Raw genomic sequence first — 13,827 nt, forward strand, 5'->3', positions numbered from 1 at the left:
AACTCACATTGTAATGAGGGAGACATCATGTTAATAAATAGATACATACAAAATTTATACAGAGATAAAAGATAATCTCAAAGGGGAGGCACTAGTAAACTTACATTTCATTGACAGATTTTGTCTACTGTTTGAAGTTCAGTCTAGTTTAATAGCAAGAGGCCATCACCCAAAGGTTGGCTATTGAAGGAATGGAGTCTTTGGTCATGATGACCTATTTTAACTTTGAAGTACTATATAAATGTGATCTGTGTTTATTCTAAGCCTTACTCACTATTTCCCTCTTCCACCCACTCTGTTTCATTCATTCAATCTCCTTTTTTCTCCCATAACATTTTTTTTCCTCTCTTCCTTTTTCAATTCCACCTTGAGAGGCTAGCTTTAATAATCTAAACTGTATCCTAGGATACTATTTAATGACTGGAAAAATTAACATGCTTTCCAAAGTTACTGGTTTCCATCTAGGGAGTAGCTTTGGAATTTTCATGGCGTAGTATTATTAAATAATTCCAGGATCTTTGGGAAGTGAGAAGTTATAGTAAATTAAGATATTAGCATAATTTACATTAGTGTTACTACTGCTAATGTTGAAATATTTCCTATTATACTGTGTATCTGGCACAGATAGCTTCTTTCTATTTTCCATTTTTTTCAATAGCTCCTATGCCTAAATTCTGAATGTCCTCTTTCATCTGTTGGATCGCTCAAGTTGTAAAAAAAAAAAAAAAAAAAAAAAAAAAAAAAAGGTGCATGTTTTAGGTGGTTGTTTCTGGAACCTCATAAAAGATTCTAAGTGCTGACTAACAGAACATTAATTTTTCATTCCAAGGGCAAGCCTAAATCTCCATTTCATTTTTATAAGAAATGATTTGCTCAATCCTGGACCTTAAAAAAAATAAACACACAAAGAAACTTAGTTTCAGGTTAAATTGTTTAATATTGACAACAGTTTGAGGTTTTTTTGGGCACCAAGTAATGTCTTATTAAACGTATTACAAGAGTGACATTTTATTCCAGTTACAAGCTGATTTAAATGTGAAATATGAAAAAAAGTTACTTTTCCTGGCACTGTGACGATTCAGACATTTTCTTAGTGACTTTTCCAGACCCTAAAATAGTGTTTCCTTTTTAGCCTGGACATCTAGCAGCATTTATTGAGTAAACAGGAGCTTTTTTTGCTATCAAGTCAGACAAGGGAAATATGACCAAATGTGTGTGTAGAGAAAGAACGGTCAATTAGGATATCAGAATCAGAGGGCCTAGGAGGAACCTGGAGAAGGAAATAACTCCGCTGTGATGCTTTACCATGAGCAGTGTAGGCTTCTGTCAACAAAAGATTATTCATTTTGCCTTTAGAGGTGTTTAATGCATAAAATGCTCTTCTGCCTTATCTTTAAGTCTGTTTTACCCTCCAGCTCCCTCCAGCTAACAATGAAGGTTAGCTCAAATGCTATTCTGTTCAAAAAGCCTTTTCTGGTTCCCTTACTTCTTAGTGTCTTCCCCACCCCCATCACTGTATGTTTTGTTTGTTTGCTTCTATTCTGTATTTGATCATCTGTGAACATGTTAAATCCCTTTAGGGCAGGGGCTATCTCACTTTTGTTTTAATATCCTCAGCTCTTAGCATAATCCTGGCATAGGGATTGGACCTGGTAAACATGGACAAACAGAATGTCCTTGATGAGGAAACTCATTCTACCAAAGCTGATTGGCACCTTCTCTGCAACTTATAGCCTTAGAAACCCTAAGTACCTAGGGCACCAAAAATGTAAAGGACGTGCCTATGGTCACACAGCTAGGAGGTGTTGCAGCTAATAGGGGGGAATTGAATCCAGGTCTTCTTAGCTCTAGTACTAGCTCTCTTATCCCCTACATCATGTTGTCTGGCATATTGGTGATTGATGGATGGATTGATTGAAATGTGGGATTTTGACTTAGTCTTCATCCTAGAGTTCTTTGCTCTGTGCGCACATTCTCACATAGACTTAGAAAGCTGGATGAGAACCTTAGATAGCATATGTATATATGTATATGTGTGTGTATATGTGTATAAGTATATGTCTGTGTGGACAGTGTAGTGTAGTTCCAACATTTTACCGATAAGGAAGCTGATATTCAGGAAGTCTAAGTGATTTGCTTAAATTCACATAGGTAATCAACATCAATGTCAGAACTAGACCTGAGGTCACCTAATTTACTTCTGTGTTCTGCTCACTCTACCAGCTGCATCTGGGCCTTGACCAAATGGAAAAAAGTAATTGAAAAGCAAGAGTTTGTCAGGTTACCTGCATTTGCATAAATACAATAAATGCACTTTAAAAGTTATATAATGGAGATATTTTGGCTTTGGAAACTTGGCTTTTATGACTTAGGAAGGCAAAGAAAGATAACAGAACCAGTTCTCATTTGTGCTTTTTAGTTATTCTATCCATCTGAAGTCAGAGCTAATCATTTTAATGATTTTAAAATCACCCTAAATATTTGTAAGCATTTGGGCAGGGTTAATCATACCATTTACCATACCTCTCTGCATATCAGTCATTGCATAGTGAAAAAACAATTGAATTTATTAATAGACAAGTAAATATATTCCCATTTATTTCAGAGCTGATTATTTATCTAGGATTTTCTTTTCTCCTTTCTCACACTAAGGGGATTGACATTTGGACTTTTTAGTGTCCTTTAGCAGGTATATTTTAGCTAGCTCATTAAGGATTTGGACAAAAGAAAAGGAAAAAAAGTTGGACAGAAGGGTATGGAGAAAATAAAGGCAAGCTCAGATCTTTCTAATTATCTTTCCAAAAGCAATAAAAAGTTTGCTGAGCTCAGTAAACTTAGGTCCTAGGCTAGGACTTACTCATTGTGGAATGGAGGTAATTTTAGTTTCTTGAAATCTTCTCCAGCAGACATCCTTGAGTGATGATTTTTTTTTTGGTCAATGGCATTCCGTGAAATGGCCAAAAATATGTTAGTTCTTAACCGTGAATTTCTCCTTTCCACTTCTGCAGGGAGAGGGAACAGAGGGTACTAAGAATCACACACTTGCTAATCGGTTTACAAATATTAAAAGTTGATATTCTCAATTTGTTCACTCCAGGACTAAGGAAGAGAAATCCCATTATGAGAACTAGAGTCATACTGACAGTTAACTCAGTTGCTACAAATGAAACAAAAAGAGAGAAAGAAGTTGTAACTAGATGGAATGAAGGCATCCAGTTTTACTTTGGGAGATGAATAAAAGAGCTGGTTGAATCGCGTGCCCTAAAATAGCTAGAAATATTCATCGATTCAAGAAATTCTATCAATTTAAAGCATCTAGTGTTTAAAGAGCACTGGGGGTTGTAGTCAAGGTCAAGTCAACAAGCATTGATTAAGCATTTATTTATTATCTGGTACCTCTGTACCAGACATTGTGCTGAACACTGGGGACACAAATACAAGCAAGAAGGAAAGACAATCCCTGCCCTCAAGGTGCTTACCTTCTAATGGGGCAAGTCAACATATAAAGTCGAACTGAAAAGCAATGGGGTGAAGGTACATATGTCCTGAAAATGAAGGATGGCCGGTCTGGGACTTCCTCAAAATGGAAGTAACCAGAGGAGCTCACCAATGAAAGGAGGCTTCAAGGGATGGTGGGGAGGGAGAAAACAGTTGAGGAATGATGGCAAAGTCTGGAGAGATATGCAAAATTTAAAGAAAACATGGTCCCTTTCTTTAGGAAACTTACAATCTAGTAGAGGGATAAGACAGAGACACCAATGACAGTAATAAATAGTATTGCATGATGAGTACATTAGAGCAGTATAGAACAAAATTTGGGTTGATGTCTAGAGTGGTAATGAAATCATTTCTGAGAGGAAGAAGCAGGGAAGGCTTCATGGAATATAAATCATTTGAGTTAGGCTTTGATGGCATGAATGAATAAATGAAAAAGCACTTACTATGTGTAAAGTGTTGGAGATACAAATAGAAAAGCAAGACAGCCCCTGCTTTTAAGAAGTTAACTTTCTAATAGAGAGACACAACAGATATAGGAAGGTTCAGTTGCAGGACAGATGGAAAAGTCTGGTGGTCCTTAGGGTGCAGATAGGAATTCAACAGGTGGAGAAGAAGAAAAAGGGCATTCTAGGTATAGAGAACAGTATGATCAAATGAGGGGTTTTTAAGGATGAGGAAGACACGTGTGTGTTTGTAGGCAGCAGGGAAGGAGCCAGTAGATAGGGAGAGATTGTAGGTAACAGAGAGTGGGGTAATGGGTCAATTTGCTGAGGAGACAGGAGAGGATGGGATCAAGGGTTCATGCTCTTGACGAGGAGAAGGACAATGTTTTCATCTGAGAGCGGAATAAAAGAGGACACAGTGAGGTAAGATGACTGAGTGAGAAGACGAGAAGGAAGAGATCTTGGTAAATCAGTGCATTTTTTTTTTCATATAATATGATGCAAGGTTTTTAGCTGAGAGAGTGGGGGGAAGGAGGACTGGGGATCTTTGCGGAAAGACAGGATAGTTTGGAACGGCCACTGTGGAGAGTGGGAAACAAATCAATCGGGAAAGAATAGGTCAAATTACTCCCCCATGGTCATACAACCATTATGGTATCAAAGGTAAGACTTGAACCCAGGTCTTCCTGAGTCCAAGGCCAGTTCTCTGTCCACTATGCCTCTTCTAGAAGCTATCACCCTCTTAATGTATCTCGACATACCATTACCTTCTGGGGCTGCCATATCACACTGCTATTCATATTGACCTCGTAGTCCACTAAGACCTTTAAATCTTTTTCAAACTATCTGACTATTCATTCACCAATAATCTGTTCTATTGAATGTTTTATAATGACATGGATGAAGGCATAGATAACAATTAAATAAAATCTGCAGATGATTCAATGCTAGGAAGGATAGCAAACACGCTGAATAATAGAGTGAATCTAAAAAAGAACTTGTGAGGCTGGAGCATTGGGTTAAATCTAATAAAAGGAAATTCAGAGGGAAAAATGTCAGTTACACTCGAGTTTAAAAAATCAACCTCATCAGAACAAATTGGGGTAAGCATGCTAGTCATGGCTCTGCTTGGTCCATAGTGAGCTCTTAGAAATCTTTACTGATTTTTTTAAATTGAATTCAAAAGGACTCTATACTCACCACCAAACCATACTATTTGACTACAGTTACTACAAGCAGTAGGACTGTGTTCCATCCTGTTGGTTGTACCAATTACTTGGTAAATTCTGTCTAAATACTGAAGATGTTGGAAACTGGTTTTAACCTAAATTATGTAAACTGGTTGCTGAGATACTCCACATTTGGTAGAATTTGAATTCCTTGTATTCAACTCATCAGTAAAATCAACGTTCCTTTTTGGTAAAGTCAATACATCCCTCTCTCTGAGGGGTTTATTTTTATTTAGATAAGTCAATTTAAAACATTGTATGATTACCTGGAAAATAGAATGCCCCTGCAGCCTTGGTTATGCAACTCAACAGCCTAAACTTGACTTTAACCTTGTGCCCATGAGAAGAACCTTCTCTTTTCATAATACTTTTGAAGGGTGGCCTAGTTTTCAGAGTAATTGTATTTTTGTTTCTTACTGTATGTTTCATTTGTAGTATTGCTGCGTTATCCATGATTTATTCCTTAATTGTGATTTTTCAAGCATTGGACAAAATCCTATTACTTACAGACAATACTTAAATGTTAATTATTTACTCTCTTGACTATTTACAGAGCAGTAATGGAAAAACAAAGTGAGTTCTTGACATTTAGCCAAGGCAAATATGAGTCCAGGCAGTTCAGGCACCTTCTTAGCAGTGGAAAGAAAGAATTGACAAAGCTTTTGTAGTCAGAAGTCACTGAACTCTTTCTTCCTCTTCACCTGCCAAGGGTTTTAGTCATGTGGTTCTATTCTGAATTCGATGGCGTTGAACTGGGTTTTTCTGTTATGATTGCAAATATCATATCACCAACTATGCCTCCTCCTTTAGTATATGTTTGAGGACAAACTGCTAGAACTCAGAGGATAATTGTATCAGTCACCAAAATGTGGGCTGTTTGAGCAGTTAATCTAGAATAGTTATCCAAAATCTCCACTATTTAGACAAAATTTATCAAATAATTGGATTGACTAAGTACCTGAGCCCAGATTCAAACTCAGGTCTTCCTGACTCCAGACCCAGAACTCTACCCACTGCACCACCTAAATGCCCCCATTTAGATAAGATTGACATATCAAAAACAATCCTAGTTAAGTGACTTGCTCAGATTCACACAGCTAGTAAATAGTAAAGCCAATAATTTAACCCAGGTCATCTGACTCCAAATCCGGTGCCCCTTCCTCTTTACCAAGATGCCTCCCATGTATGAATTTTTTCCCTCCAGTTTGTTTTTTTTTTTTTTTGGCTAGGCAATGGGGTTAAGTGACTTGCCCAGGGTCACACAGCTAGTAAGGTCACACAGCTAGTTAGTGTCAAGTGTTTGAGGCCGGATTTGAACTCAGGTCCTCCTGACCCCAGGGCCGGGACTCTATCCACTGCACCACCTAGCTGCCCCTTCCCTCTAGTTTGGAGATAAAAAATAAGCTTTTTTTTCATTTCCATAATTTTTGACTGGTGGGCTGTTGTACTTGATAGTGGTAGGTAAAATCCCTTCTCTGAAAACTTGTTAGTAGCTGATACTATGTGAATGATCCTGTTTGCTCAAAGGAAAAGCTCTTCAGTCTTGTTGAAGCTTTCAGAAGAGGGCTTTATGTGTCAGACTTCACGTCTAGTGATCTTAGGTGCCCCTAAGTTCACCCTTATAGGCAGTGGTAACAAGAACAATTTATCCACATAGTTCTTTTGATGTATAATCATGATCTCATTTTAGCAATAAAATGACTGCAGAAAGGATAATAATAATAATTTACACTGGTAAAGCACTTTAAAATCTAAAAGCACTTTTGTCACGTTACAATTAAGTTATTATTCCTGTTTTACAGAGTAGAAAATGGAGATTCAGGGAGGGTAGTCACTTGTCCAAGATCACATAGCCAATATGCCAGAGTCAAGATTGGAACCCAGGTCTCCTGATTCCAAGTCAACCACTGTTTCCATCATAGTATACCATGCTACCTCTTAACAGGAAGGAATACCCAAAGCCTTTTCTATCAAGAGTACTTCCATTTCCAGAACACACCTTGAGATCTAGGAGCATTTTCAGGATATCTCTCTAGGTCTTTAACATAGGAAGATCAGACTTTTCACTAGAAAGATGCCCAAGAATTTTTAAAGCACAGAAGTGGAGGCAGTGGAATGCCCTGATAATCCTCCTATTGGTCCTTCCCCAAGATCCATCTCCTTATAAGCACCAAGTACCATTTGCAAATCCCTATAGCTGTGATTTTCTCTGCATTTGGTCATCCTTTCATTAAGTCCATTAATGAGCATTTATTAATTAAGCCTATCATGCTAAGCACTGGGGATAAAAAGAAAGGCAAAAGACAGTACCTCATTTAGTTATATAGCCTGTAGAAACAAATAACTATATGGAAAAGATGATCATCAATTGAGGACCTTAAAATGGTTTTCAGGGCATCAGTCAAGAGAATTTATGGAGCATCCATGATTTGTTGAAACTATCCTAGACACTCAAGAGAGATAGACTAGAGATAAAAACCATGATTCCAATCCTTTAGGAACATACATTTTAGTAGGAGATATACAATATACACGCTGGTGCTCGTTTTGTTCATGTCAAGAGTGCACACATATTTGAACAATGTGGAATGGAGTGGTCAAAGGAGTAGGTTTAATCTAAAATTTGGGAATGAATGTGATATAAAAAGCAAAGGCATCAATGAAACTGAATTAAAATTCTGCAAGAATTCCAATGAGAGACCCTGAGGCTATGCTTGAGGCTCTGCCCTTCCTTTTCTGGCTGGTGCCAAATATGGGGAAAATGCAGGGAGGGCACAGGTATATGTAGCAGGAGGCTACAGCTGTAAGGGTCACATCATTTTGTTTTGTTACTTTTTCTAGCTGTCACTGCTTCTGGTTGCTTGGAAAATAATGGCTTTATTTTTTCATTTTCCTCCTTTTCTCTTTTGGTTGACTTTTATTTTCTTGTGTTTTTTAAGCTGATTTTCTTCTTTTGCCGTTTTTCCCCTTTGGAAAACTCAAGCATCACTGGAACAAAACAATTTATCCCAAAGGAGAGAAAGAGGAGAAAGTGTCAGTCTGTCTGTCTCTCCTTGGCAGTGGGACGGGAAGTCCTTTGATGATATTTGACCCATGAGCTCCAGGTGGAAACTGAAAAGATTTTTTTTTTTCTAGGAAGACATAGGAGAGAAACTCAACAATGGTAGAAGAGCATATTAGGGAAGAAGTATAGAAAGCTTATCAAGACACCATATATGATAATAATTAATGACTAGGATTTATATAGTGCCTTAGGGTTTGCACTTTACAAACACTATCTCATTTTATTCTTTCAGCAACCTTGGTAGATAGATGTTAAATTATCCCTATTTTACAGATGGGGAAACTGAGGCTAAATGACTTGCCCCAAGTCACACAGCTAATAAGCATTTAAAGCTGGATTTGATCCTTACCTCAAGTCCAGTGCCTTCTCCACCAAGCTACCTAGCTATTCTTAAGAAATTCACAGAATCAAGGGAGGTGCTTAGGGGTTTAAAATCACAGATCCTTAGGTATGGCTCTGCCATCTTGGAATAAGAATTTTACACAGTGCAGAGTTTCTACTCATTGTTTGTGGTCAGTGGATAATTGCTAACTAAAGTGATGCTTCAAAGAAATAACCAACTGTTGCCATTTAATAACTTTTGAATTCTACTGTGAGATGCTTCATGCTTTTCTTTGTTGGCTTTTTGATCTAAAGTCTCAATCTCTTCAGAACTGCAGCAGGAAATTTAGATTTAACCTCAAGAGTCAGTGTTTTGTCTTGTGTCTCCTCTAATCTAATGCAGATGTTAGAATGACTATATTTTACTTGAGATTTTATTGAACTTCTGTCTCAATACCCCCTCTTTTTAATAGAAAACATAGCTTAGCTGCAGTGCTCATTAAACTCAGAAAATCCCGCAAGCGGTAATTTTGAGAATGTATACAAGTAGAAAAGAGAATATTTAGGTTCCCTCTTTGGAGTGCAAGTCTTTCAGCTGCCTCATTATTTTAGGGAGAGTTTTTCCATTTCAGAAAAGGAAAGGGAAAGATGAATAAAGTAAGTATGTTGACAAAGAAATCCATGTCAAAAACTTAGAGCACTCTACTGCCTAAATACAGATTGTGTGAATACCTCCTTTCGGCAACCTGTGGTCGAGCCAGCAGGAGAGGTGGAGGTCCAACTGCTTCTTCTAGTACAATTCATTCCAAGTTCATGATACTTCTGCTTTCCATTTTTTCCTATCCACTAAGTCCTCTGAAATGGTAAAGTTTCATATCAAGCAGATTAAAATAGGTCCTCCTCTACCCTATGTAAATCACTTTATTATTTCAGGAAATCTCTAATTTCCATCACTTCATCTTCATAACACATAGTTGATGGATAGATCAGTTGAACAGGGAATAACTGAATCTCTGTTGCACCTAATGAAGTCCAGTTCCTAAGGGCAAAGTGCTGTCAGGAAGATTTGGAATGAAATGTCAACATAGAACAAAGCAATCTGAGCTTTTTAATCCACTGCAAATTCATTTAATAGGCAAAATGCTGCTATAGCATGCACACACAACTCAGTTGAATTTGAATTTAAATGCTTTTCTGTCATTTGCCAGTGTAGACCCAAAAGAGGGTACAATTATCAGTACATTCTCCAACTTTACAAGGCAAAAACGTTAATCCATTGATTAACGATGCACCTTGTTTCTCATTTGGAAAGATATAAAACATAAATGGGGACATTATTTTTAGAGAAATTTAAAGCAATGTGGTGAAGGGGAAAGAACTGTGGATTTCTATCAAAACATTCAGGTTCAAACTAATTTATTGTTTGATACTGGGTAATTCAGTTAGCCTTTTTGACTCTCAGTTTCTTCATTTATAAAATTAGGGGCTGGAAATAAACAATGGCTAAAGTCCTTTCCACTTGCAGAATTATATGGTATACTTGGTTTCAGATTTTCTTGTTTTCTTCTCTTGATGCTAAAAACTAGCCTAATATCAGTCTTTTTAAGAAAAAAATAATTTTTAAATTTTAATTAAATTTACATTTTTCTGTCCTGATCACAGAATAATGGACTGGTTTCTGAATTGTTGATCCTGTTGAGTGGCTACTTCATTTGGAACTTCTGATCCTCCTATGTAAAATAGGGATAACACTTTCATTACCAATATCACCTGTTTGTAGACGATATTGTGCTAGATTACATCAAACCCCAAATGGCTTGTTCAGTATGATCCCTAATTACTCAAAAGAGCTCAGCCTAACAGTCCATCAAGGTAAAACTAAATGTGTGAAAAATGTTTATTGGCCACTCTGTGATATGCACTTGGAAGGCAAGTCCATCCAATTAGTCCATCAGTACATAGGCAGATGGACAGTGAGTTGAGCCCAGAATTAAATAAGAGGAAGAGAGTGGGCGATTACACTTGGGAAATTATGTAGTTCTTTTAATGCTCCCAAGCTGCTTCCTGGCACAACAGCCTATCTTTTAAATTTTTAAATTTTAAAATTTTTCAAATAAACACAAATGTTCTCTGGGTGATGTTATGTGTCTGTGAATCTTGAAACACGACACACAATCCCTGAACTATCAAAATCAGGGCTGACCCTTAGGTCAGTGGCACAAGAAGGTTGCAGTTTATTTCCAATGATGTTTTATTTTTATTGTGTCCAATTCTCCATGACCCCATTTGGGATTTTCTTGGCAAAGATACCAGAATGTTTGCCATTTCTTTCTCCAGCTCATATTATGGATGAGGAAGTGAGGCAAACAGGGTTAAGTGACTTGCCCAGGGCCCTACAGCTAGTAAGTGTCTGAGGCTGGATTTGAACTCAGGTCTTCCTGACTCAAGGACCAGTGCTGTATTTACTGTGTCACCCCTCCAATGATGACCTACATGCAAGTAATACTTCATTGAGGAGGTATGATCTAAATAGGAGGTTGTGGTATACTAAGAGTGAAGGAGAATAGACAGCCATGGCATGTTAAAAGATCTCAAAGGAGGTCTCTGGCCTTTTGGGTAAAATCCCCTGTGGAGGATATATGAAGGAAAATGAACAAGAACAGCACAGAATGAGAAGCTGTGGATGGGTGAGGATGTAGGGAGATTTCACATGGATGAGATCTCAGATCTATTGAAGTAGACCTACCCCAAAGTTCTGAATTAATATAAATGTCAAAATGTTGGTTATTTTTAGAACAATTTTTCAAATTTTGTCCATCATTTGACAGTCAGCCTGCTGTCAGCTGATACAGTTGTCTGCGTTTGCATGAATTTGGTCATCATTCATAGAGGCAGCTAAATGGCAAGGTTGGATAGAATACTGGACTTGAGTCAGGAAGACCCGAGTTTAAATCCTTCCTCAGATATTTGCTAGTCGTATGGCCCTTGGCAAGTCATAATCTTAGCTTTAGTTTCCTTAATAATGGACCTACCTCACAAGGTTGTTGTGAGGACCAAATGAGCTAACAGTTGTAAAGCACTTTGTAGAAATGCTAGCTCTTTATTATTGTTGTTATTATTATTATTGTTTGGAATCAATTCAGCATTCAAAATCTTCCTCAACTTGAGTGAATGCAAAATCTTGACAGCAATGTATACTTTTGGGGGAAATTTCAACTCTTGACATATGTGTTCATCACAAGGAAAAATGGGTAATTAATTTAAAAAATCATTGCATTCAAACCATTTGTTTCCTGGCACCATTTCCAATGCTGCTTTACTTGAGCCATTCATGAAGCTGGCAATGGAAGTAGGATTGAAGCCCCCTTGAATTTACTTGTCAGATAGCAGAGTGTTTCCATTATTATCATTGCAGTACAGGCTTATTCTCATGGGAGCTTAACAATAAATGACCATTCATAAATCTTCTGTCTGTTTTCCAGCCTGCAGCGTTTTCCTTTCTCTCCCACAGACGTTCTACAACATCTACACGTAAGTGTGCTTTTTAAGTTAAAAGATAGTAGGAGCTCAGATGAAAACAACAGCTTATGTCCCAATTGATATCCTAAACAAATTGAGCGCATTATACATGGAGCTTGGGTGTTCAGCAAATATTAATTGAATTCTGGCCTTTTGTGTAGTGGATTTGGACATTTCATTGAGGTGGATTTGGACATTTATCCATGGATGTTCTTCTGTTGTCAAAATGTTCAATTCTTTGACATGAGAGCCTCTTTTTGAGATTGGGGTGGGTGGATCATTATGAGAGATCATGTGGTGTAAGTGGAAACAGTGTGAAATTTGGAGTTGGAAGTGACCTGAGTTTGAATTCTGCCTCTTTATTAGTCAGACATATGATGATGGACAAGTCATTTAATCTCTGAGTCCCACTTTCCTCATCTGTTAAATAGGGGTGTAGTAATAGCTATAATATCTCTCTTGTAGGATTCTTATGAGAATCTCTGAAGAGAATGTTTGTAATGCACTTTGCAAATCTGAAATTGCTATATTTTCTCACTTATCATTTTTATATTTCTCTTTATAGTTCGTATATAGCTAGATGTCATCAAACTTAGTCCTCATTTTTAGCATGTCCTCACATATATTTGTAAAAATGAATCTGTTAAAAATCACTAATGAATAGTACTGTTTTATCTAGTGATTCAAAATATTCTACTTGTTTCTCCGTGTTAACATGGTACAAACTTAACAGCTTATTTTGTGTGTGTGTGTGGTTGTTTTCTATGCCTTTATTTTTGTTGTTGAATCCTCATATTTCAGTACACATGGAGTGGTTTAAAATTCTGACAAAATAGAAATTATCCTAGATGTTTGATAGGTGCATCTCATGAAACTGCAGACAGGCTTCATATTCTCAAGAAATACTCGCTCTGAGGAATTGAGAAATATGAAGGATGTCTTGAAGCTCTTTTTTTTCAACATTTTCAACATTTTTTTCAGCAAACATATCAACAAACATTTAAATTGGATACTGTTCTTTTTTCAGCATAGGCACCTTCAGAAGTTAGACACTTATTTCCAGGAATGTGGCCATTGTTTTAAAAATTTGTGGAATTGCCTTTAGAGTTCTTTGAAATTTGTGGATTTGAGCTTTAAAAGCAATACAAAAGTTTAGAAAGGTTATTTTGTTTCAGTCACATCTGACTCTTTGTGACTCCATTTGGGGTTTTCTTGGCAGAGATACTGGAGTGGTCTGCCATTTCCTTCTCCAGCTTATTTTACAGATGAGGAAACTAAGGCAAATAGGGTTAAGTGACTTGCTCAGGGTCACACCGCTAGGAAGTGTCTGAGACCGGATTTGAATTCAGGTCTTCCTGACTCTAGGTTGGCCACTCTATTTACTGCACCACTTAACTTCCCTGATACAAAAATTACTCAGATAAATAAGATGGATAATCTCAAGCTCAGTAATACTGTTTTGGGTAAAATATGAGTTGTGATTTTAAAATAAGAAAGCTAATATGTATCAGCACGTGTGTTTTTGTGGGGAGGTGTAAACCGATGGGCGAACTGAAGAGGTAGCACCAAGTTTGAGGAGTAGCAAGAAGGAGGATAGTTTAGCTCAGGGGTGGGGAACCTGTGGCCCTGAGGTCACCTGTGGCCCTCTAGTTTCTCAAGTAAGTCCCTTTGACTAAATCTAAACTTCACAAAACAAATCCCCTTAATAAAAGGATTTGTTCTGTGAAGTTTGGATTCAGCAAGGGGCTGTCAC

The 13,827-nt window shown here is 37.3% G+C and overlaps 1 protein-coding gene across 1 annotated transcript in view; it reads left to right on the top strand.

Annotated features, from left to right (window-relative positions):
* The window catches only part of LOC114031859 (ethanolaminephosphotransferase 1-like), a 151,694-nt gene that overhangs the window by 121,168 nt on the left and 16,699 nt on the right, over positions 1 to 13,827 (top strand). The window contains exon 7 of the mRNA XM_027847034.1: positions 12,038 to 12,086. Within this exon, the coding sequence (XP_027702835.1) occupies positions 12,038 to 12,086 (49 nt within the window). The remainder of the gene's footprint in view (positions 1 to 12,037; positions 12,087 to 13,827) is intronic.

This window comes from Vombatus ursinus, unplaced genomic scaffold, assembly GCF_900497805.2.
Source record: "Vombatus ursinus unplaced genomic scaffold, bare-nosed wombat genome assembly UNPS02015255.1, whole genome shotgun sequence".
Taxonomy (NCBI): Eukaryota; Metazoa; Chordata; class Mammalia; order Diprotodontia; family Vombatidae; genus Vombatus; species Vombatus ursinus.